Genomic DNA, 23997 nt, shown 5'->3' with positions numbered 1-23997 from the left:
TAACCTCATTCTGCCTAATATGAAAGTGCTTTGTGAAAAGGGATAATGAATAAATATGCCTGTTTGTAGCCTACGACAGGAACTCAAGACCACTCGGAAAAAAGCAATATCATAGTGACATTTATTGAACTAGGTCTTACCTTCCGTACAGCGTCATGACAACAAAACCTCATAGATGTCATTCTACATCACTTTAAATGAGCATCAAAGCTGTGACAGTGAAGCTGAAACAATTTCCATTTCAATTGAAGGTGAAATCATTAAGGCTAAAAAGAAAAGAGTTGTGCTTCAATGGAGAATCCTTCTGACATGCAAATCAGAATATTCATCAGACTTAAACTTGAGGTCAAAAGATGATTCCTCAGTCAAAGTGCGCCTGCATATGACATTCTTTGATAAAGTTCTCGCTCTGCCCACAGGATGGCAAGCACCTTGGCCGTGCTCATTTTCAATGACATGAAAATAAACGAGATCACAAGGTTAACAAAGTTACGTTGAGAGTCAAGTGCAGGCATTCAATAACAAAGTGGCAAATACGTCCCAGTTTGTTGTGATGCCATTAACAAATGACCCAGAAGATTAACTTTATTCATTTGTCATTGGCTGAGCCTAAATTTTGTTCTTGAACATCTCACACTGAATTTAAATCCATTTTGAAGACTAAAAATATTTCATCTGAATGGGTAAACATCAAAATGGGCAATAACCACTTGTGACACAAGGGTGCAATTTTGGACGCTGTACAAAACATGAATTCCAAGCATGTACATTAAACCAGTGATTCCCAACCGCTAATGTGCCACGGAAAACTAGACAATTCCACTCAACTGGTCTGAAAGTTTTTTTTATTTACCACATGTTCATCAGTCTATGCCAGTAACATGTAGTGGCAAGCAGAACAAGTAAATGTTCTTCCACTGGATGTCTGAAGCCACATTTAATCTGTACTTTTTTTCTCTTTTGCCTTGGCTCAATAAAGGTTGGGAAAGACTGCACTGTTGGGACACACATCCCTTTTGTCCACGTATCGTTACTTGGAGAAAAAAAAAGAATAAAAAAAATGCCCTGAATGAGTCACTTGGGGCAGGAGACAACACTGCTAACAGTGGAGTGAGCAATGTGGGCGGAGCTGTAGGTGCGTGAACAGAGCCGATATAACAGTCACAATAAAACCATGAGGTGGCGCTATAGAGTGAGTGAGCTGCATGCTTATATGGCGCATGTTGAATCATGAAGACCTGTCGTGACTTCCAGCCTCTCCTTGGAGAGCAAGAGTCATGCTTGTAATTCTAGCAAAGCAATAATAAGGCATCACTTATTAAACGTTACACAAGATGTAGCTAACATGCGTCGCTAATGACTGACTACACTGAGGGACGAGTACTGCTAACCGCTTTCCGAGAATACGATGGCAAACAAAAAGTCGACTATTTTCTCAAATGGTTCATTCGCTAAAGAGCCGTCTTGATTTCTGCGTCGTGTCGTGTCCTCGGCCTCCACATCCGATCAGCTGGATTGAGAAAACGCGAATGATCACACGGGAATTTGTGTTTCATGAGGAAAAGTGACATTTCAACAAATGTACTTTGGAGTTTCATACGCACATATACACTGTGGCGAGAGTACAAATCATAAACCGTGGTCTGGCGGGCTTTTCCGTGAAGTGAGAATTTTTTTTAGTTGTCCGAAAATGTCGGTCTGCACTCCCGCCTGGCTGTGCCATACTGACTCACCTCGGTCTAATAGATGAAGAGCACCCTTGTTCGGGGTAGACTGGCGTAGGTGGGATCAGCCAGCTTGCGCACTCGGGAGTAGTTGACAAAGCCTCTGACGAACAGCATGAAGCCTGCAATGCAAACATTGGTAAAGCGTAGCTAGCATTTGGTCTAAAAGAAGACAAAAACGTGTTTTCAATTGAGTTTTTACTCACCCAAAGCCAGGAACACCCACCACAACCAGTACTGGCCATCAAAGTAGCCAGGGAAGTAGGTGGAAAACTACAAAGAGCAGCCATCAACCAATCAAAACACGAGCTATACAGTCGGCATCCATAATTAATCCCAACTATTTCTCACCCTGACGATAAGAACCCATTTGATGAGGGACAGGCCAAAGCCTGAAATGGCTCCGTATCGACCGGCAGCTGACGTGGTCAAACAGAAGGACAAGAAGAAGCCGATCCAGTTGAAGAGGAATGCCACTGAAAGACAAAAACTCAGACATTTTGTTTTGCTCTCAACGATTGTGGAAGTTGACATGATTTGCGTTTGAAGGCCACATAAAAAGGTATGGGGGGATCACGTTTGGACCCCGGGCCTTGAGTTTGACACCGGTGATCTTGCACCTTCCTAAGACTTCTAGTAGCATGCAGATGTTAACTTGGTCAAAGCAGAATGAAGAGCCTTTGCCCTAATATCAAAGTCATGCTTTGATGCCATCTTGTGGAAAGTGTTCCTTACTGAAGAAAGTGAGCATGAATATGCCGTCATTGCCTATCCGCAGCTGGTCAGCATCCTCAAAGTCGTCTCGGGCCACAAATTCATCCTCCTGCAAGCAAATAGTTGATGAAGCGATGCTGTCGCGAACGAACGAGCGGAGCGAACAAAGTACCGTGACTCTTCCGGTGACGAGGGGGACGGCAGCCTCCGCTTTGCTTCGCTCCGCTTCGTCGTAGGACGGCAAAGTGGTGGCCACGCTGTAGGACGGAGGGTTGGGGAATCGGCCGCCATCTTCCTTATATTCAAAGAAAGCTGGCGAGGAGAAAGCTCTTTTGTCATGATACAGTTCATTTTGCTGAAAACACTGTCATGAGGAGAAGCAGTTCAGTCAATGGATGGGATTGATGGAACATATTCTTACGCCGCAAACTAACATCGCTCATAACCTCAAAGCGTCTCACGTCTCTTCGCCGCAATCGAGGACCTTCTGTAAATGGTAATTTACTAAAAGCAGAGAGGAAAAGGGGGAGGGATACATTAGAGTGAAATGCATCCATTACTGTTAATGGTCCATTCCATTCAAGGCAAGACTTTCATGTGGCTGTGGTCCAGCGGCTGCCTTTTGTGTTTTGCCCAAACACAACGGAGGGCAGTCAAGTGAGTCAGTGGACAACATGTATGGTCTCTCCACCAATTACACTTCTGGTGGAGATATGGCATTCTTGTTTTCGCACATTAATCACAGTAAGAACAATTCAAGTTGATGTGAACAAATATTTTGTCCTTGAGAAAGAAAATGGATGGATTACGAATTAATTCCTAATGTACAGGTGAAACAAAGTTTTAATATCAAGGACAATGCACTCCATTTTCGTAGTTCAATTCAAAATGGGAAACTCAAAAGCAGTTTTTTTAAAGATTCAGCACACACACACAAATATGTTTTTGTTTTCCTCAAATTATAACAATTCGAATTTACACCTAAATAACGTGAAAAACTTTGAAACACCAAAATCAGATATGAATTGGCCTATACGCAGCAATTTCAATGCAACTGTTAAATAAATGGACGCTATATCAGAATTCTACTCCGAATAGAACTGTTCTACGATAGCGTGATTAATTGAGTCGCACCCGTACCAACTTGGAGGTCTACTGTACGTATGAGATGAGGCAGAAGAAAGCTCCCGAACCTGCATTAGCTGCTGCGACGCTGGTGTAGGGTGGTGGCGCATCCTGGGAAGGACCCTCTTCGGACATCGGGAGCGGCTCCTCCTCGTTCACCAGCTGAGTGATAAGGAACAACGTGTCAATACCAAAGCTCCACATGCTGACGAGGAGGAATGCGTCAAATATCACCGATCGATCAACAGGATAATGACCAAATCAACATTTAAAGTGCATAATGTTCATTTGTTTCAACTGAAAATGATTTTACTTATAATTGTGACATTAGAATAGATAATGGATTAGATGATCAATGGCAAATTTTAATCACAGGTGGATTTGTGTGCCACTAAAGGTATTTTTGACTGATTATCTACTTTTTTTTCCTAGCACATCATGTTTTTGAGATGTTTTACCTGTAAAACCTAGCGCAATATAGATTTTGTTTGTAGCCATGACGTTTCATAAATGTTACTTAAACTGGATTACATTTTATATAGTTATTGCATTATGAAGACCTGATGCGCTACAGAAAAAACTTGGGCAGATTAGAAATCAGCACAAAGAAATTCATCTATAAAAATTAACTAGAATTTCTCATTATAATATGTAACAATTTGTTGACCAGAGTTAATTTCATCAACTAAATTTGAGGACAAACATTGCATGAACACACAAACGCCCGGTTTACATGCTCATTTAATCAAATGAAATTCTAACTTTAGAAATTGGCCAATTGTCTTAGTTGTTTTTATTTTGTTGCTCTTTCTTGTTTTCTTACACAATTGCACATTACAAGACAAGAAAACCATGATGAAATGCGAACAAAAGGCAATGTTTCTCATCTCAAATCTAGCTAGTGAAGGGCAATGAACTGCAAAAGTGTCAAATCTTCTGCTTGCATTTCATATCATTACTTTTGTAAGACTGAAGGATCAAAACTTAGTAATGTTAACAATTTCTATAATTGAATTTGTCTACCGATGAATGTGTTTTCTGTGAATCAGATTTATTCTTCCAAATGTCATAATTGCCCCCCCCCCCTAAATAAATAAATAAATAAATCCACATTTGTCAGGCCCTACTTCACTCTATGATAATAATTTATATGGTTGCAAGATGTTATGCTCTTAAATCAGTGTTGTCACCTGTGACGTTGTTGATTCATGACATTTCAAGTTGTTTCTTTGGAAAATAACACTGGGTTCTGGTTAGCGAGACGCAGCTAATGCTAACTGACGCAGGATTATGCTAAATATGTAGTCAAATGCGCTTGACACACAGATCGTGATGCGTTTCAAGTGTTTTGTACACGATCCAATAGAGGCCAAACATGATCAAATGCGACCCGTTTCTTATCGCCAATGACAGGCTAAGCGAGAGCTAGCGGGAGCAAATATCAGGCTAGCGTCGGTTGATTATGCTGAGCTAGACTTTACCTCTTGATATCTGACGTTGCTGTTTTGTTCAGCCATGGTAAACGCCTTGTGTTGATTAAAATAACCTCTTCCGACCCAGGAGGGCAAAATAGGTTGAAGAACGGCCCTCGCCGATGAACGAGGGGCTGTTACGCTGCCTCAAGTCGGCCACCTTTTTCCTTCACGAGCTCCTCCAACTCGATCTGATGCGTTCACGACTTTTCGGAAAATGCGCGATGGATTGTTTCCACGTCACAGATCATTGAATTGAGCACAAATCTGGAAACAAACCAAACACCACAAGTTGCATTGTCTGATATTCGAAATATTAGGCAGCCTGGGGTCATCAACTGGAGTTGTATAAACCATCTCCTCATTTTTTTTCCCTGTACAGTCCAGATAATGAAGAGTTCCTGGTGTAACTAAAGGTAACACGAGTTGAGGGACAAGAAGATTGTGTGAATCATTTTATTATAAATGTGCAAGAGCAGCAATAAGCAAAGATTTGTTTCCACAGTCCCGCTCCATGCTTTACTGCTAAAATATACATGAATTATTGGAACATTTTTTTGTTTTTTTAATGCATGATCACAAAAATTGTACAAAGCATCCTTATTTCTTGGACTCTACATCGGGTAACTCGACCAGCTTGTTGTGCACATACATCATCCCTACAGGAGAGAAAAACAAAAGAAGAATAAGCACTTTGAAATTCATATTGACTGATGTACATAGGCATATTGCTGCCCGCATAAAAAAATGTTTCAAGGGCTCATTGCATCACAAATCAGAATATGGATTTTATCACCAAGTTTTATTGTCTAGTTACTTTTCACCCAGATTGTACTTTATACTTGGCTTCAGGTTCAAGTTATCGAGCACTGTTGATTGAGCACAGTTGATAAGATTCTTATCAATAAACGTACTCAAAAGGGTATTTTGACGCACGGAGTCACCCTTCTTGAGCTAAGTGTTGTTCCTCATTTATCGGCGTGAGCCCTCCATATATACAAGCGTCATAAGTTCCGCAAAAGCATCAAAAAGATTGCGATAACTTTTCACATGATTCCATATTCAGATGGTCACGAGCCGTCTTTTTTTGTTGTTGTCTGGCAGCAATACACGGTATGATTAAATCTCACCTTTAAAATATTTCACAGTCTTAACCCTCAGTTCCAGCGTGGCGTCTTCGTCACACACAAAAACAGTTTGCGGGTGCTGCTGGAATGCAGACACGGTCCACATGTGGTTCACGCCTTCTTCGATGGCTTTGTACAAAGCAAAAGCCTTGTGAGCTCCAGTGATGAGAATCATCACCTGTGGAGCAAAGCAAACATCTTGTCTTCTTGCATTTTAGTGAGATATTAAGGATGTGTTGACACCCTTCTTGGATCTAACCTCCTTTGCATCCATGACAGTGCCCACTCCAACGGTCAGGGCCATGGTAGGCACTTTGCTGAGGTCTCCATCAAAGAATCTTGCATTGGCCACAATGGTGTCCCTTGCCAAAGTCTTCACCCTGGTCCTCGACACCAAGCTTGAGCCCGGCTCGTTAAAGGCGATGTGGCCATCCGGCCCGATTCCTGAGGTGACGGAACGATTGTGTGATGTGACATGATGTCATGATGTGATCTGTTGTAAACACACGGTCTTAATCTGAGCTTGGTTCGATACCTCCGACAAACAGCTCGATACCCCCGGCCGCTGTTATTTTCTTCTCGAAGGCGTCACACTCTGCTTGCAAGTCTGGAGCGTTGCCATCAAGGATGTGCGTGTTCTCGGCTCGTATGTCGATGTGCTTGAAGAAGTTATTCCACATGAAGGAATGGTAGCTCTCGGGGTGATCTCTGGGAAGTCCTGCATTTGGGGGGTTTCAGCAAAGCGCATTAAAATAATTGATTTCCATCTTCCATTCCATCCCGGACCACCCCCGTAATGTGAAACCGGGAATATAGACGTATTCTATTTGAATTTGTTTTCTATGTACATTATAAAACTACCCTGCGACTCTGAATAGGATAAGCGCTGTTAAATATGAATGGATGGATGGATGGATGGATGGATGGATGGATGGATGGATGGATGGATGGATGGATGGATGGATGGATGGATGGATGGATGGATGGATGGATGGATGGATGATAAAACTGACCTACAGACTCTGCTTTCTGTAGCTATAAAAAGCAGGACTGAAGAGGATTTCTACTCCTTGCATGTGTTATCATTTTGAATTTGTGTTTGACTGTTTGTCCCATTCAATAATGGCTGAAAGTTTATCAGCAACAGCTTAACTCGAGTTGAAGCATATTTGTTTTTGGCTCACAAGACAAAGAACAAATAAATAGTAAATAAAGTTTTGGCAGTCGTAAATTGAGGCACTACTGTTCATCCACTAGCAGCATATTTCTGAAAATATGTCTGTGAAAGCCATTTTGCACTTCCGCTGCACTGTTGCATAACAGCGGGGCTAATTTAGCTACTCAATGAATCTGAAGTTCCAAAGGAAGAATCACTTTTGAGCAAGGATATGAAACACAGAACCTACAAGTTGAAATGTTTTCAATGTCTTTCTGAGCCCTTGCATTCATTAGTTCCATACACTCTTGACCCAGCAGTATTTGGGGGCTGAGCCAATTTCAACTGGAAGAATTTCGGTCCACAGAGCCTCTTTTCATTCTTCATCCTTGGTGTCCTCTGATACAAGCCCAGTCACAAACGTTAAGACAATTGGCAATTGCTGTAAATTGTGTCAATGTGTAAATTGTTTATGTGGGTTTTTTTTTATGGGGGGGCATAAATTGTTTCCATTTAAGAGTGATTACTTACCCACATACTCATCCATGTTGAACGTCTTGACATACTGGAAAGACAATACTCCTTTCTTGTAATACTCAATCAGTTTCTTGTAACAGCCTAAAGGAGTGCTTCCTGTAAAACACACAGAAAAAGAAACAAAAACGCTTGGGCTACTCACTGGTTTTGTACACCCCCCCCCCCCCCCATCCTCCACTAAAAAAACAAAAAAAAAACATTTTGAATGTCGAATTAAAAAAATAGCGGGGTTAAGAATGAAGATACTCACCAGTAGGAAGGCCAAGAGTGAAATAGCGGTCTGGTCCAGGTTTGAAAAGTAAAATCTTATTTCTGATGTACTTTGCAGCCCACTCGCTTGACGATTCGTAGTCATTGAGGATAATCAGTTTCATTTTCCCGTTTGTAAAAAAAAAAATGGAGAAAAAAAAAGAAGAAAAAGAAAAAAACAGATACTAAAGATAACCTGGATGGAACTAAGGACAAAACACACCTACATCAGACTTCAGACTCATCAAAGCGTAAACCGATCCAGTTATAGTACGTTCCAAATACGATTGCTATTGTATATGCTATTAAACGAGTTACAAAAGAAGCTGCATAAAACTTTCAAAACACAGTAAAGCAAAAACTTTAACTATTGGATTGGCACTAAAGACCGTAAAGAAAACAGTTGCGGCGGATTGCAACTGCCTGAGTGTGTACCGTTGGTCTGATCATGTGATGTGCGCAGTGGCGGATGGATACGGAACTTGCAGCGGAAATTGCGTCACATCATCGAGGCATTCATAGTTTCGTAAAATCGGCGTGCAAATTTAATACTCGATGTGCTTAAGTGCTTCGACATTACCCCCATATTTTACATTATAAAAATAGTAATGACTGATATGCAGAAAGCCTAGTGAAACCGTCAGACATGTTTCTACAAAGAAAATCGGTTTTATGAATTATATAATATTACTTATATATTACATATATTTATTATATATATATATATATATATATATATATATATATATATATATATATATATATATATATATATATATATATAATTATAATCCACGGATGTTTATGTATTCATTCACACCAAATAAACGTTACAAAACTGCCAAACATGAGTTGACACTGACCCCCCCCCCCCCTCTAGGCACAAGCCGAACGTCACAACAAAATAAACGAACAATTTAACTGAGAAATTAAATCATAATCTTGTCAAATCGTTTATCTTTCTCAAGTGTTTTATAAAAATAAATTGCAGTATTATATAGCTCTACCTCAAATGTGTTACAAATAGGTATTCTGCGTCGTTGGTTATGTCATTTTCCACATGGCAAAGTGCACTGTAGGGTATTTTTATGAAGTGAGGCAAATTATAAATTCTGATTAATTAGCACAGACTTTTTTCAGGCAATTAATCATCACTGGATGTTTTTAATACAGTCTGTGAAGTTTTCTCTAACGTGACCCAAGTTAGGAAGCAATTCGAGGGCATATTGCACCATTTCTCGACTACTTATTTGTCTATTTATTTATTTATTGTTTATTATTTGGGTTATTTGCTTATTACTTATTTGTTGCTCTTGTCTGTTCGTATTAACTCTTTGTGCTGTTTGATGTGAGTGTTGTGTACTGTCTAGTCACCGTGGGACGGTGGGAAACGTAATTTCAATCTCTTTGTGTGCCTGGCATGTGAAGAAATTGACAATAGAGCGGACTTTGACCGAAACCACAAGAACAGTTACATGAATTCCATTCTACTTGTGTCATTAAAAACAGCATATTAATTTTAAAGGCAGAATTATTGGTTACATTTAATTTAGTTTAGTGTTTAAATCTCATTGAAGAATTGGGACTGATTTCCAATACCTTTATTAAAATCATATTGTGACAGACCAGAACATGGGGGCACAGAACAGAAATAAATACCATCATGATGGCGCTCGTCAAACAGGCTTATTGCAGCTGGCTTCAGAATGATGTCATCGAGGGGGGAAAATAAAGAGAGATGGGATGCCACGGCATCAGACAGAGCCACCCCACCACCCGCAGTTGGGATGTGCTAAAAACTCTGCCTGCTGTTGACATAAGTGCATTTCCTGAAACATTCCACCTGCACTGATAACACACGCAAGACAGCAACTCAATCTCAATCGACCAGCTCCCAAAATTGGGAGCTTTGATGGCGCTTCAGTCAAGGTCCATCTCCGGCTTGCTTTCCGTTTCCGAGGCGGCGTTGCCCGTGTTTTCGCCCATTCCCTTGTCTGCGCTTTCTTCCTGAGCCTTCTCCTGTCCGTTCATGGGCCCGTTCTGTTCTGCTGGTGTGTCCTCTTTAGGCAGCTCCACCTTTGGCTTGGGCTTGGTCACGGTAGCGTTACAGGCAGAGAAGAGCTCCTGGAAAATGTAAAAAAATAAATCAATAAAATAATATTCTGTCACGTTTACTGCGATAGAAAATGTTGTCTTTACCAGGTATTGGTACTCACCCATCCCTAATGATTAGTTTGATTGAATTTTGATAATCGAGCGGCTTGAAATTCAAACTTTTTTTTTGTTTATTTGATTCATTAGTCCCTAAATGAGATGTTTATTGTGTGCAGAACGGATGGAGCCTCTCACCCTGTTTTTTTCTTGAATTTCCTTAACTCTGACAGAGGGATCCATCATCAAGCTCTGCTTGCTTTGCTGGTTCATGGCACTGTTCATCCACATCATCGCTTCAGTGGCCAGCTTGTCCACTTTGGTGACGTCGGCTTCATCGATGTGGTCGTACTGCTCCTCCTGACCAACGCAAATTCAAAGTCAGATGACATTTCTAGAAGCTACGGCAAGGTGAGCCACACTTTGACGTGCTTACTTTCATTTTACACGCATCAACAAATTTCATGTACTGTTGGATTTGTTTCCCCAATTCGTCAAACGCTTTAGGCCTCTCCTCGGCCTCTGTGTAGCGCTCCTGGATAGGCTGGCCTAGTTTCTGCAGGAATTTCAAGACAGTCAAAATATCATTTCAACGATTTGACAGAGCAATATAAGAGTGCATTTCAACTGCAAATGACCTTTAGGTCTGCCAGCCTGTCAATGTACATCTGCTTGGGTTGGTCCTCTCCATCCTCATACAGCCAGTTCTCAGTATCCATCAACTTTGATGATAAGGCATCCCTTTCCTGAAAATACAAAATATGATTTGGCATTAGGAACACCTTGTCTCATTGACGCTCCGCTCCCCCCAAGTGGTCTGGAATGCCAACTTACAGCTTCGCTCACAAACTTCTCCAGCATGCCTTGCAGTTTGTCCCTCATCTCATACACATACTCTTCCACGTAATTCTTGGCATCATTCCTCTCCTTCTCCAGTTTGTCCTGCATGATCATCTTACCCTGTGGGGAGATCACTTTGTGTCAATAAATGAGCGTCAATTTGTTCTGACAATGTATCCATGCTGCGAGTACCTCGTTTTCCACAAAAAGATTCAGCATGTCGTCTGCTAGTTGCCACTGTGGGCTATTTTCAATGGGAAGATCCAAGACTTTGGTTTTGACCTTGGGCTTTTTCGCTTGTGGTGGCTGGTCAGACTTCTTCTCACCTTTGCCCTCTTCTGTGGTAGTCTAATCGCAATTAGATTCTTTTACAAACTCTTTCACTCCTAACGTGCATGCTTGTTCAAAACAATACATTGGTTTTCCATTCACCTCCATCTCCTCGTTCTCTCGTGGCGTCTTCTCTTCTTGTTCTTTCTGACCATCTCCCTCATCCTGCTGCTCCTCCTGGTCAGTTTGCATCTTGTTCTGCAGATAGCAAAAGACGTCATGGTTTTAAGCCCCTCGAGCACAAATCCAATTGCAGCTAACAAGGGCAGTCAAGTTAGTGATGGGGAAATGAAGCTTCAAATTTGCTTCATGAACCACCCATTGCATTTTTAACTCCTCTAGATGGCACTGATGGCTTAAATAAAGGGTCTTAAGAAACAAGTCTGTGTGTTTTCAGCCCAATGCTGAATAGAGAGTCAAAAAATAACACTGGTTCATGAAGCAAATTTGAAGCTTCATTTTGATGTATTGATGTCATTATTACCTCCCCGTCTTTGTCATTGACCTGCTCCGTCTCCATGGGTTCTTCTGCCTCATCTGACTTGATCACCTCGACCAGGGAGGCACTGGACACACTGAAGATTCCATGGATGTTGACTCGGACCTTCACTTTCACTTTGGAGCTCTCGCCGGAAGCTTGAGGAACAACCTTTTGAATCAGAAATTGACCTGTTTGGGAGAAAATTAACATTATTATTATTTTTTTTTTTAACAGCAACAGTTTTACCCTGGAACGGACGATGTCTAATATATGGGGAAAATTATTAATATGAACAAAGCAAAGGTCAACCAACTTCCCAGAATAGATTGTGTTTGACTTTAGAAGCTTCACTCTAGTTGCTTACCGATGGTCGGGTCAGGGTAGGGCAACGCATTGGGGTTGTTGTAGTACGCCTCCAGGGAGAAAGGCTCTTTGCGGTAGAACGTCAACACTTTGGAGAAAGGTGCTGGGTGGTTCACGGGAAACACCTCGCAATCACTACAAAACAAAACCATGTCAAATCGTCAATGCTACAATACACAAAGACTGGAGAGTAGAAAAGATGGAGCAAAAGTGGTTTGTTTTACCTGACACCTTCCTCAGCAGCAGAATGCCACTTCAAGGAGATAGGATATGGAACAGCGTCAGTGATTGAGAACTCTCGCACTTTGAAGGCGGGTGACAGGATTGCGCACTGTGGGAAAGGAGCGTTGTTGTCACATGTTGGAATGGAGGCAAAGTCGTCACTGCTTCGGTGATTTCAACCTCAGTTTTCAAATAAAAAGAAAGACTAATTCCAAATACTGACCAATTGATACAGAGCGTGCAATTGTAGCATGAGTCAGGCTAACCCAAAACATTTGATTGTCTGTGTTGAAAACGTTTCGGCCAAATACTCATGCTGAGCATGAGAAACGCGCGTCAATCAATAAAAGGAAGGAAGTGCGATATACCTGCAGAGCAGCTCCTCTGGCCACTGCTTCGTCAGCATTCAGCGTGGTGTTCAATTCCTTCCCGAAGAATTTGCTGATTCTCTCTTTGACGGCTGGGATCCTGGAAGCCCCGCCCACAATCTCTACTGCATAGATGTCGTCCTTTTTAAGTTCTTGAGGGACACAGAGACAAGCGGAAGAATTAGAGGACTCTACTTGTGTCCTAAATAATAAAAGAATTAAACAGTGTGATGCTTACTGGATTGTTCCAGAAGACTCTGCAGGGGAGGCTCCACTTTGCCAAAAAGGTCGGCGCTCATCTCTTCAAACTGACCCCTTGTAACAGTGGAGAGGAGGAATAATCAACGACACCTGAGATGACATCTGACTTCATGACAAACAAACTTCATCGACGTACCTGTTGAGCTTTGCCGACACGTCTATGTCATTCATGAAGCATTCGATGTTCAGTGGCAGGTCGGAGGAGTTGGCGCTCATCAGCTTTTTCAGTTTCTCACACTCCATGTAGAGCCTGACCAGAGCCCGGGGCTTTGACTTCACATCCAGCTTGTACTTCTTGCCAAATTCCTCACAGAAGTGCTTGACTAATACTTCATCAAAATCCTTGCCTCCCAGGTCGGGATCGCAGGCTGTGGCGAGAACCTGGGAGACGGGGGAAAGATTTGTTGATGCAAAAAGCTTGTCGGAGCTCGAATAGCACTTTTTGTTTTTTTTGGACCATTCCCAACCTTAAGTTTGCCCTTGTTGAATGCGCATACTGATGTCTGGTACCCACAATGGCCCAGTTCCACAAAAACCACATTCCTGGCCTTCTCTTCCGGCGCAGGTAGATCCTGCTTATAGATGCCATATGCCAGAGCCACTGCAGAAGAACAGTTGGTACATCATTCATATTATCGACAGTAAAGACACAAAGCCTGGAATTATCTGGGTGTAACCCATGTAACTAAAAGTAAACATGTCACTGCAGGACAAGTGTGGGTGTGACGGGTGAAATGAAGGCTGGCTACCAGATATTGCTTCTTTCCTTGTAGTGTCGAAATAAATACCAGGTAGCCCGTGTGTTACATTTGGCACAAATCCTATGGGCTTCAGTGTTAGGAGCACAAAAAAACATATTGCTTATACAGTTTAAAGCTACAGTATATAACACCTTGAATATTAAGAATGATACTCGTGGTCACAGTTGTGTAGACCATTGCAATCTTTGTTAAGGCCGTTTTCCTAATTGTTGTAATTGACAAGTAGGTAATATTGACCGCCTTGAAGACATGTGCTGGTATCCTAGCAACAAGAAATATCTAGAGAACTCCCAAAAAAAGAGGTCATGGCTGCGTTCAGAAATAAGGAAGCTTTTGCTAGCGTTCTCGTTTTGTTTACGGGTGTTTGACAGTAAACGGCTGAAAGAGTATGTACGGATGTATTTTTTTTCTTAAACTTTACTTGAGTAGCGGGATATCTGAAGCTTGTTTCAATCAAACATTTTGCCTACAAGCACAAAGCAGAAAGAACTATGGCTGGTTCTCGTTTCAGCCCTAGTAAAATGGAATTGGGCACGTGAACCTGAAGTGTAAATTCAGCCAGAGGAACCATCGTGAATGACGACTGGGCTACTTAGCCTACGGTACATAAAGAACGTTCGGGGAAAAAAGTGATACACACCTGCAGTTGTCTCATTCATTAGCCTCAAGCAGTTGAGTCCTGCAATCTGTGCAGCATCAACCACCGATCGCCTCTCAGAGTCAGTGAAGTAGCAGGGAACCTAGAAAACAGCAGGAAATCTTTAGGGCGCGTTGCACTCGTTAAGTGTGCACGCAGTCCTCTTTGCATGCTTTCAGAAATTCGAATCAAATCTTAAAATGTTCAGTCTTTTCCTACTTACAGAGACAACGCAGTCAGCAACGGGCTTCTTCAGTGCACTTTCTGCGGTCTCCTTCAGCTTGGTGAGAAGCATCGCAGTAACCTGTTCAATGCTGAACACCTTTTCCTCCTCCATATACATGACCTATAGGGGGAGCCAAATCAACACAATTTAATCCCCATACACTAAACATGATTTGACGTTGCAGTGTAACATTGGTAATAGCAGAAGCAGTAACAGTAATCCTAAAGGAAAAACACAATTTATGAGTAAGAAAAAGCAGTTCATTGTTTTGTCTGTAATGCATCACTGAAGGGTAAAAGCAAAAACCTGCGTTATTGAAATCTCCCCAATAAGCTTTTTAAAATGCACTATCCACGTCTTTTTACCTTTAAACATTTACTTATGTATGACAGTCAAGAATGTTAGAAAGGATGATTCACTATGTCTTCAGCGCAGGGCAACTCATCATCAAGTTTACTGTTTAGGATTTACTCACCTTTACGTTTCTACACCATATTACAAATAATAATATTAAGCTGTTACTTAACAGACTGCCTGTTCACTTAAAGGTGACAGTTTGTCTCTGGATAAGATTAAATCCATTTTCATTGTTTACTAAGGGGGAAAGTAGCTTAATTTCGTGAAATCTGAAGTAAACCCGTGCCCCAGAACAGATTGTGCTCAAGATCTTTTTGTTTTTTTTAAATAGTCTTGGTTACATAATGGAAGTCAACTAATTGGACTGTTTCTTGAAATTAAAAATGCATACGCTGACGGGTTTTCACACTAGCCCAGTTTAGCACGATGGCCAGCTTTGTCACAGCAGCAACTCTTATTTGTTTTCATGCACAAGCGAAATTCTAAACAACTTCCTCACTATATGCTTACCTTGATTCCAGTAGTCCCTGTGGGCATTTGTGCAACATCGTAGACCAGGCTGGATTTTAGGCGCTGCACGTATGGATCCGAGAACGCTCGTCCATGAAATCTCTTGAAGCCTTGCACCGTGTTCTTGCAGTTTGTGACAACCTGATCAACCACAAAGATTTGAATTAAGTGAGTGAACACATGTTGCCATTCTATTTGATATTACCATGCCACATTCTAAACATGCTCATTGTCAAAATCCTCCAGAGATGATGCTGTTATCAAGACAATAAGTAACAATTCCAATAAAAATCATACCTGGCTTTTTGCAGCTGCACCAATTGATCGATTCCGTGGTCCAAAAGAAACACATGCTCTATAAATAGAGAAGACAAATCCATTTCGCCCTCCTTTATGGCACAAGCAACAAGCTTTTTACTTGATGCATTTCAGTGTGTTTCATGCAATGGGATTGAAGTGTATCGGTGTAACAGCGTCTCATCTTTGATTTGGAAGATAACCTCAAGCAAAATTAAATGATCAAGCCGTTTTGACAGCTAGTGTACGGCGGCCTCCTCCCAATCACGCGCATTTCAGTCCCCGTAGGCATGAGGAATAAATCGCTTGGTGATTCTAGAATAAATAATGTATCATTGACGCAGCAATACCTTATTAATTTAAATTGTAATAAAATGCTATTTTATGCACAAAGGAAAAGCAGGGTCGTTTTGTTTTAACTCACGACGGTCACTAGCATTAGCCGTAGCACTCACATGCTGTTTCCTGTTGTGAAATCCGTTAGCATGTTAACTCGCCGTGTTAGCATCGTTAGCGTCACACAAGAGGATGATGAACACGGGTGAATTCGCGAGCATTCCCGATTTTGTTATTATGCGCAGGCGACACTAAAGTAAAGTCATCGCTCATACTTACGGTGTACATCGGTCGCTGTATTCATTGGCGACAGTTTCGATCCCACCGGCACGGGCTACTGCTACATAGCAGTTCAAATAGCCCACGTCGAATCCAACAACTGACATCTTAAAACAAGCTGACGGGATAGTGTTGTTGAGAACAAATACACCGAGAAAGGGCAGCGGTACAGTTCTGCGTAAAATGAGAACTTATCAGCTACAGGGTTAGAATTTCACTCAGCGGCCGTCGTTGGTCCACCCTTGTTCTCGTTCCATGAAGCTGAGCACAGCAGCATGCGGTACACCGGCAGATGAGGCGAGAGGCTTCAAGAATTTTCTATCCGTGTCGCCAACCAATAGTGCGTGAGCCCGGTATGAGGAGACTGCGACACCTACAGGCCAGAAAGAGTAGCGTAGGGAAGCTGTGTTGTCATGTACAATTCACCTCCGAAAGTAGAACGGCAAGACCAAATGTTCATTTGGTAGCATCATTTTTTTTTTTTTTTTTAACTATAAGTCTGAGATTCATTTACTTCATTATTCACTACAAATGCTTATCCAGGCCTCTTTGGGTTCTGGTTTGTTTCTTCAAGAAGTGAAATGGATGCTCTAGGCTTGGTCCGGTGACCGACTTGGGTACCTTCCACTTTTCCCCCAGATGAAGTCCTTGGTTGTGTTGACAGTGCGGCTTGGTCCTTTGTCTTGTTGCAAGATGAAAGTTCTCTTCTTTTCATCAATAAAGATTTATGTCTAAACACAATGTATACCTCTCATTACAGGTTATGCCATGAGGACAATAAATACAGTCTGAATTGATTTAACAAATATTTTTTTTCATCTTTATTGGTGAAACAGAAGCAGCAATTAACAACAGAGGAAACCTTGTGACGGACAAACGTTTATTCTTCGTTCTCGTAGTCGGCGGGATTCTTCCTCTTGCTCTGCTTGTGAGCACTGTTGCCCCACGTGTAGGTCAGGTACATGAGGATCATTGCTGCAAGATGTGCAGTATTAGATTTGCTTTCGTATAATTGCTGATGGTATTAGATTTTCAAATATTCAGTGATATACATAATATTAAAGCACAATAATTAAAATGACTGAAAATTCAAGTAAATACTCACGAGGGGCAACTCTGAAGAAAGATGATGAGAACCTTCTCCACACATTGGGAATTCCCTTGGAGAAATAGTTTGCAAACGCCTTCTGCTCAAAGGGTGACAGACTGTACGTGATGACGTGCCTGACCCTGGCCAAGTTTCCAAAGTGGCGGCCCATGTTGATGCGGATGCCAACCAAAGAGGTTGAAGAACTGTGAAGGAGAAAGGCTTCAATTTGAGAATGTGATTTCGATGTGAATACAAGAACAGAAGGATTAAAAAAACAAACGAGGCAAATTCAAGCCTATAAGTGACTGTAAATAACATTTCTGAACGCACCAATGCTATGCTACACATTCCTTCAATAAACATGGCAATGAAATATTCACAACGTGAGCTAGTTCCCTGACGCCAATGTCAAGATACAAACTTGTAATCTGAAGAGCGGAATTTGAAATAGTTTATTGATCATAATAGTGGTGACTGAGAAACGGAACAACCTCGATGGTTTGGCTAAAGTACAAACATTAGACCTTGAACCATGTCATTTAATGGCGTTACGGCAAGCGCCTCACGTATAGATAAACGTCTTTTTACTGATCAGTGTCATTCAAGATTGCCGTCGAACACAATTGCAGGAAAACTCTCGTAAAAATGGAATGACATTGAGGCTTACCGTCCTGCTGCTCGTCTTAAGCTAAAATGTCCTCATCTTCTTCCTTTATGACTATCTACACGGAACTCAAAGCGTACGTTTTACTGCCATCTAACGGTTTGGGGGCAAATGACTGGCTTAAAAAAAAAAACAAAAAAACACTGCAGTACTTATGAGTACTAGGCGTACTGAACTCTTTTGGGGGCGTGGATTAAATAAATTATAGTTTTAATTTCTATTCTTGATTTGGATTAGTTCTGCGGATTCTTTCCTGGTTTTCTAAATTTTGAATAATGAAAAAAGGTCAGGCTATACACTTGTGATTTAGGGCTATACAAATAAACTTGATTTAGCGATGGACAAATTTTTTTAATATTGCTTTTAAGTGTAAATAAGATATTGATAGTCCCATGTTTTAATTCAAACTAAAGAAAAGACCAAATGTATGCATGCTGTTATTTATTTTTCCAACTCTTCAGAGAATGTCGACATCGGTTTGAATATGCAGAAGCTGAACACAGACACACAGTGAATTCACATCATTTGAATAAATACACATGGAATGCATGTAGTCACATGTAACGAGTACAAATTCATAGTTATGCAGTCACTTAGTGACCAGAAGTAATAAATACACACGGACACCTTGACAGCTTTCATTCTGGAAAATTTGAAGACAGCCGCCACTCAAGACAACTTGTCTGGAATGCTCAGGAATAAAATGTGTAAAAGGTTGGATAAGATTTTGTGACTGATTTTTCTTTTATTTTTGGTCTAGAACAGGGCGACTTAATACTTACTGTGTTAAATTAAACAAAAACAGACAAAATAAGTTAACAAAATCTAAAGTTAAAAAAATAATAATGAATTATATACTGAACTGCACTTTGTTTTTTCAGTGTTTCATATCAGTGCCCTATTGGAGAGGTGAAACACAAGATTAGTTTGCATCCTTTCTAATCAGGCATCAAGAAAAAAAAAAAAAAAAAGGAAAAAAAAAAAAAAAAAGAACTATTGTTTAACAGATTTTCCCAATGTTAAAATACATTGTTTAAGTAAACACACCTGCTCCAGAACAAATATTATGTATGCACAATGATTTTAACCATGATGAAATCACAGAGCCTGGTCAGAACATCTTCTATTTGAATATTGTGCCAAAGGTTTACGATCAAATTTCGAAAAAAGGGAGAGAATGAGTGGTTTGGCGGTTGGTTGGTTGGTTTAGCGGCAGGTGCACCTGGTGGCCACCACGTCTTCAAACTCCTTGTAAACGTACGAGCCGTCCTCCTCAAAGATCATGACGCTCATGGGGCTGTATTGGGACGGAATGCACGACGGCCTTGGCACCGAGGAGTCGAGCTTCTCATATATCATGTTTTGTAGCATGGTGTGGAAAGGCGAGCCATAGATGAAGCCAACTGTCCGCGGGCAGATGCCTCGACAGTACCTCGGGTTATATTTGCGCGGGAAAACGATCCAGTGATCCAGTTTGAGCTGGCTAAAGCGCACTCTGAAATCATACAAGGCACAGTACCTTGTTGGGAATTCCGAGGTTGGAAGAAGCTCCGGCAAGTGGATGTCCAGGCTTTTATCGCCTCGTTTGCTCTTAGAGGACGCCCTTCTTCGCCGCCTCTTGGCTCGAAGAACTTGATGGGGTTTGAAGAACACCTGCCCGCGATGGCCGTTTGCAGCGGTGGGCGGCAACGTCTGGTGTGACGCTTTGCTGTCGTCGTGGAGATAAAGCAACAGCGGAGGGGACCCCACGGCAAACTCCAAAGGGCCTTCGTGCCCGGAGTGTTGCTCCTTGAGGCACGTGATGCCTATTTGAAGGTGGACATTGTGCTTTGGGAATTTTGAAGGCGGAAGAATCAGTGGAGTGATATCAACTTCCGCCCAGTTTCCTCTTCCTGGACCACGGACGGCGGCGGTGAAGTTTATAGCTTGGTGGATGCCGGGACACAGGGGACATTTGTTGGAGTGCTCCTGCTCCTTGATGCTCAGGAAGCACACAGAGTTGACGTGGGCTGAATTGTACAGTAGCGTCGCCTTTGTGAGCTGCTCTTTTTCTCTAACTTGATCAAGACTGTAGGGCAGGTCTAGTGTGAAACCCTCTGCAGGAAAATAGGGGGAAAACAATGCACTGTGATTCAGAAAGTTGAAATTGGACTAAATGCCTGAAATACATTGAATAGGGAGAAAAGGATGCATGGAATAACAAACTTTTCTCAGTCCATGAAAGCAGGTGTAAAATAGCTTAAGAGAGAAAATCATCATCCCACACTAATTGAATGACATATGTTGGCGATACTCAACATTATAAAGCAGATGAGATTTTTCCGGTACTTCACCATTTTTGTTGCCAAATCTTTGCACATTAAATCTAGATTTAACTTCACTGCTGGTGAGCTTACCTTTATTGCTTTTGGCAAGACATTGCTCTTGCGGCTTGATCAGCCTGACGACATTGTAGCGCGCGCTCCCTTCAAAACTTCTTTGCGCTCTGGACGTTTTCTTGAACGCCGTGTCCGTCAAATACCTGATGTACCTGTGCTCGGGTTTGATCTTTTTCACGGGGGCCTGGTTCCATCTAGAGCCTCCGTGCTCGGACAAAGCTTTGAGCAGCGGGGAGAAAATTGTGCCATAGGTGTACTGGCTCAAATCGCTCCAGGAGTCCGTGCGGTCCACGGAGCATCGAACCGGCGGCGGACGGCTGCTACTGACCAGCAGCAGGAACAGAACAGCGCGAAAACAACGAAGGGCAACTGACGTCAACATTTGCTTTTCATTCATCCAAAATAAACGGGGTGGGGGAACCGGCCCAAAAAATATCAACGCAAAATCGCCGCACTGAAGCTCCAAATGTGCGCACGTGGCGCTGCTTATCAACAGGTACAGGTGTTGCCAATCAACCGGCACGCCTATGACGTCATCAGGCAAGACCGTGAGCCTTCCGGTGGCCCTCATCTGTTTTTTTATAGGCTTTTTTTTTTTGCAAAGAATAACTGGATAGTAAACCTTGGAATAGTTGTGGTTTGGCATTTGCAAATTCTTTTATTGAATATTATTCACAGATTTTTTTTTTGGGGGGGGGCACCCAAGTCCCCCATTATTTGTGTTTATATAGGCCCTGTGATTGGCATTGCAGCCAGCTTGCTCCAAGTCAGCAGGAATGACTCTCTTGCGGACAATCGGTACAGAAAATAAAAAACAAAGCTTTAACTTTTCAAAGCCATGAAATGACCAAATATTTTTAAATCATTTGAATTAAAAAAAAAAAAAACATTCCACAAATGACAGATATTGTTAGCTATTTTAAGTGAATAGTGAATCATCATGCAGACAGAATACTTTGCCAATAATAAATAACATGTCATCATTTTGTATTGAGTCACTTCCAAGTAGTGACAAGACTGGAACATCTCATTTGTTCTTGAACAAATCATGAGACCAATTTCAATGAAAATATGTCATTCGTGTCTAATCCAGAACTCATCTACAACTCTGGAAGCTCCATCCAACTCTTTTGCCAGAAAATGGGGCCCATGCTCCTGTATCCATGACAACCGCAAGTCCACCAAGAAAATGACCTGATCTGCATAACCAAGTCCCCTCAAAATGCAAATGGATTTCAGTTCCATGATGAAAACATCATAAAATGTCACACAACTTTCATATCCACCAATCATGTAAAAACATGTTACACCAATACAAGTATGATTTAAAAACAACAGCTATAGCAAAAATCAACAACAATGGCAACAAAAAATGGACACATCTCAATGGTGAGCTACTTTTAGACCATGCAGGCGAGTAGGCTACCTACACTGAAAATAATGGCAAGTAAAATTTACATGAAAAAAAAAAAAATCAAGTTTTCCCACTCAGAAATTCTGATTTTGAGTAAATATTACTGTTAAGTAAATTTCATTCTCTATTTTTGACAGTGTATACCCAGTATTGTCTGTGTCCCTTTTGTGTCCAGCAGTGGATTAGCTTTGTCACTCAGTTTGGGTTATTTTAGCATTTTTTTAAAGAGTGAAGTACATGGACATTGTGGCAACCCGGTAGAATGCTGGTTAGCACGTTTGTCTCACAGTGTAGAGGTCACGGGTTCAATTGTGGCCCACCCGTGTGGAGTTTGCATGTTCTCCCCGTGCGCGTGAGAATTTTCTCAGGTTTTTTTTATACAAAATAAAAAAAAATATATTAACCATATCCAATCTGTGTATAGGGTACATAACAGTCAGAAGATAAGCAAGGACTGCTGAGTCTCATGCGTCGACCGTGAGTCTTGTTGCATGTTTCTGCTTCCTGTGAGGCTGGAACAGCTTACTGATAGTGTTGAGACCTTTTGTCTGCTCCCGGTAATGCTCGTCATCCGTCGTGTTCCAGTATTTAGATAGCTGCACACCTTTCACGAGGGCTCTGACCTCCGCTGACACGCCCTCCCCCAGGTAGTGGCGGGCCTTCTTGCCGTCGTTGTCCCTCTCGTCAACACTTGCGCCGTAACGTTGGACCAGTAGAAGCATGACCTCTGAGTGGTTGTGTATGGCGGCGATGTGTAGAGGTGTGTAGCCCCCGTGAGCTTTGCTGTTAACGTTAACATGTGCCCCTTTCCTCCGGGCGATGTCCATCAGCTTGTGGACCATCTCGCCATTTCCATCTTTGGCTGCCCAGTGCAGCGCCGTGAAGCCTGACATGAAGTCCTTCTTCTGGGCCAGGCGGGCGTCCTGCAGGAGCATGGCGTGGACGTGCCCCCACAACCCGGCGGCGCACTTCACCAGCCACTCGTGGACCAGGGGGTCGAGGGGTACCGACCCGCAGCACTCGGCTTCGTCGGCCTGCCTCTTCTTCTGCTCATCCGTGTGACGGTTTCTCCAACTTTGCAGGAGTTTGTCTTCATTGCAAGCTGGAATATGAGGTTGGGATGTAGATTGTGGTTTCCCTTTGGAAGGAGAGGTGACTGCTACTACGGCAAACACAGCTCCTGAAGATCTGCTGCCTACTTGATCTCTACAAATGTTCAGCACTTTGAGAGTAGTGTCTGACTTACTTCTTTGTAAGTTCACGTGCGACGCACTGTTATTTTTCACGTCTGAATGACCAATTTGCAAAGTCGAATTTGAACAGGACAAAGTCTCGTGCAACACATCTTTCACAAAATCCTGGTAGCGCTTCTTGACCGCTACGAACTTCACCCCGTCCGTCTGGCGAACCACGGCTACGCTGTTGACCAACTTCTTGAACAGCTCCCTATTGTGTTGCTTTTCCGCGGGCGAGCCGCCGTTGATGAGAACGCCGAAGTGGGCGATTAGCTCGGTGTTCCTCACTTTGCCGCCTCGCTCCAGTAAAAAAGACAAAACGGACTCTTGAGTCAAAGACATCGCACTGTAGTCCGATTGAGGTGTGCGTCGAAATAATGTTTTGATGATCTCCTCCGGGAATTTGTGTAGCTGTGTGCTCTTCCAACCTGCGCTTCCGCCGCCCCCCCTCCCCTCACTTCTCCCCACACCCCCCCCCTTTTTTTTTTATCGTGACACTCCCAGTTCGTCTGCATCATACATCCCTTGACAAAAAGCTACCAATAATATTAATATTACAATATATTAGTATATTGTATCAAGTAATAACTAGAATTGCTGCAACGTGGTCTAATGAGAGCCAATAACCACGCAGCGACAATTCAATGGACTTGTCTTGATCGCTTAAAAGAATTCCAGCCACAATATATACTG

At 42.1% G+C, this 23997-nt stretch overlaps 6 protein-coding genes across 7 annotated transcripts; all 6 read right to left on the bottom strand.

Annotated features, from left to right (window-relative positions):
• Nucleotides 1-100: 100 nt before the first annotated feature.
• Nucleotides 101-5290, bottom strand: ndfip1 (Nedd4 family interacting protein 1). Of its 2 annotated transcripts, XM_085906073.1 has the most exons (8): nt 5045-5286; nt 3632-3725; nt 2611-2750; nt 2460-2547; nt 2076-2200; nt 1931-1997; nt 1734-1846; nt 101-1510 (listed from the first exon to the last, which is right to left on the bottom strand). In XM_085906073.1, the coding sequence occupies exons 1-7, from the start codon at nt 5078-5080 to the stop codon at nt 1740-1742; spliced, it is 657 nt and encodes a 218-aa protein (XP_085762199.1). In that variant the 5' UTR covers nt 5081-5286; the 3' UTR covers nt 101-1510; nt 1734-1739. The 2 variants fall into 2 exon arrangements, with proteins under 2 accessions (XP_085762199.1, XP_085762198.1); XM_085906072.1 differs by having other exon boundaries at nt 2460-2750; nt 5045-5290.
• Nucleotides 5291-5477: 187 nt separating this feature from the next.
• On the bottom strand, nt 5478-8574 carry gnpda1 (glucosamine-6-phosphate deaminase 1). Its single transcript, XM_085906195.1, has 6 exons — nt 8106-8574; nt 7850-7951; nt 6698-6880; nt 6422-6606; nt 6166-6340; nt 5478-5694 (listed from the first exon to the last, which is right to left on the bottom strand). The coding sequence occupies exons 1-6, from the start codon at nt 8227-8229 to the stop codon at nt 5636-5638; spliced, it is 828 nt and encodes a 275-aa protein (XP_085762321.1). The 5' UTR covers nt 8230-8574; the 3' UTR covers nt 5478-5635.
• A 1116-nt stretch (nt 8575-9690) lies between these two features.
• Nucleotides 9691-16852, bottom strand: hspa4b (heat shock protein family A (Hsp70) member 4b). The gene is made up of 19 exons (XM_085902871.1): nt 16524-16852; nt 15909-15966; nt 15612-15752; nt 14742-14864; nt 14522-14621; nt 13588-13721; nt 13257-13501; nt 13098-13174; nt 12860-13011; nt 12494-12600; nt 12271-12404; nt 11910-12094; nt 11528-11623; nt 11288-11443; nt 11090-11215; nt 10894-11001; nt 10692-10811; nt 10454-10615; nt 9691-10228 (listed from the first exon to the last, which is right to left on the bottom strand). The coding sequence occupies exons 1-19, from the start codon at nt 16628-16630 to the stop codon at nt 10025-10027; spliced, it is 2535 nt and encodes an 844-aa protein (XP_085758997.1). The 5' UTR covers nt 16631-16852; the 3' UTR covers nt 9691-10024.
• A 465-nt stretch (nt 16853-17317) lies between these two features.
• Nucleotides 17318-18384, bottom strand: uqcrq (ubiquinol-cytochrome c reductase, complex III subunit VII). The gene is made up of 3 exons (XM_085902876.1): nt 18281-18384; nt 17629-17816; nt 17318-17498 (listed from the first exon to the last, which is right to left on the bottom strand). Exons 2-3 carry the CDS (start codon nt 17780-17782, stop codon nt 17404-17406), a joined length of 249 nt encoding a protein of 82 aa, XP_085759002.1. The 5' UTR covers nt 17783-17816; nt 18281-18384; the 3' UTR covers nt 17318-17403.
• A 326-nt stretch (nt 18385-18710) lies between these two features.
• On the bottom strand, nt 18711-21191 carry gdf9 (growth differentiation factor 9). Its single transcript, XM_085906105.1, has 2 exons — nt 20674-21191; nt 18711-20373 (listed from the first exon to the last, which is right to left on the bottom strand). The coding sequence occupies exons 1-2, from the start codon at nt 21050-21052 to the stop codon at nt 19484-19486; spliced, it is 1269 nt and encodes a 422-aa protein (XP_085762231.1). The 5' UTR covers nt 21053-21191; the 3' UTR covers nt 18711-19483.
• Nucleotides 21192-22533: 1342 nt separating this feature from the next.
• Nucleotides 22534-23646, bottom strand: sowahab (sosondowah ankyrin repeat domain family member Ab). Its single transcript, XM_085906318.1, has one exon. The coding sequence runs from the start codon at nt 23644-23646 to the stop codon at nt 22534-22536; it is 1113 nt and encodes a 370-aa protein (XP_085762444.1).
• Nucleotides 23647-23997: the final 351 nt, after the last annotated feature.

This window comes from Syngnathus leptorhynchus, chromosome 2 (genome assembly GCF_054491065.1).
Source record: "Syngnathus leptorhynchus isolate UIUO chromosome 2, UIUO_Slep, whole genome shotgun sequence".
Taxonomy (NCBI): domain Eukaryota; kingdom Metazoa; phylum Chordata; class Actinopteri; order Syngnathiformes; family Syngnathidae; genus Syngnathus; species Syngnathus leptorhynchus.
This window is presented reverse-complemented; position numbering and strand designations above follow the sequence as displayed.

What these genes read in the sequence shown, in the direction of transcription:
- hspa4b (XM_085902871.1), bottom strand. Translation starts at nt 16,630, where the DNA reads ATGTCAGTTGTTGGATTCGACGTGGGCTATTTGAACTGCTATGTAGCA. An exon ending in CAGGGACTACTGGAATCAAG is followed by an intron (nt 14,865 to 15,611) that starts GTAAGCATATAG and finishes CTCCCCCTATAG; the next exon opens with GTCATGTATATGGAGGAGGA. An exon ending in CTACCCTGACCCGACCATCG is followed by an intron (nt 12,095 to 12,270) that starts GTAAGCAACTAG and finishes TCTCCCAAACAG; the next exon opens with GTCAATTTCTGATTCAAAAG.
- gnpda1 (XM_085906195.1), bottom strand. Translation starts at nt 8,229, where the DNA reads ATGAAACTGATTATCCTCAATGACTACGAATCGTCAAGCGAGTGGGCT. An exon ending in TATCGAGCTGTTTGTCGGAG is followed by an intron (nt 6,607 to 6,697) that starts GTATCGAACCAA and finishes CCGTCACCTCAG; the next exon opens with GAATCGGGCCGGATGGCCAC. An exon ending in CTGTCATGGATGCAAAGGAG is followed by an intron (nt 6,341 to 6,421) that starts GTTAGATCCAAG and finishes TTTGCTCCACAG; the next exon opens with GTGATGATTCTCATCACTGG.
- uqcrq (XM_085902876.1), bottom strand. Translation starts at nt 17,782, where the DNA reads ATGGGCCGCCACTTTGGAAACTTGGCCAGGGTCAGGCACGTCATCACG. An exon ending in TTTCTTCAGAGTTGCCCCTC is followed by an intron (nt 17,499 to 17,628) that starts GTGAGTATTTAC and finishes CACATCTTGCAG; the next exon opens with CAATGATCCTCATGTACCTG.
- gdf9 (XM_085906105.1), bottom strand. Translation starts at nt 21,052, where the DNA reads ATGAATGAAAAGCAAATGTTGACGTCAGTTGCCCTTCGTTGTTTTCGC. An exon ending in TCTTGCCAAAAGCAATAAAG is followed by an intron (nt 20,374 to 20,673) that starts GTAAGCTCACCA and finishes ATTTTCCTGCAG; the next exon opens with AGGGTTTCACACTAGACCTG.
- sowahab (XM_085906318.1), bottom strand. Translation starts at nt 23,646, where the DNA reads ATGTCTTTGACTCAAGAGTCCGTTTTGTCTTTTTTACTGGAGCGAGGC.
- ndfip1 (XM_085906072.1), bottom strand. Translation starts at nt 5,080, where the DNA reads ATGGCTGAACAAAACAGCAACGTCAGATATCAAGAG. An exon ending in CGTCGCAGCAGCTAATGCAG is followed by an intron (nt 2,751 to 3,631) that starts GTTCGGGAGCTT and finishes TCTCCTCGCCAG; the next exon opens with CTTTCTTTGAATATAAGGAA. An exon ending in GTGGGTGTTCCTGGCTTTGG is followed by an intron (nt 1,847 to 1,930) that starts GTGAGTAAAAAC and finishes TTTGCATTGCAG; the next exon opens with GCTTCATGCTGTTCGTCAGA.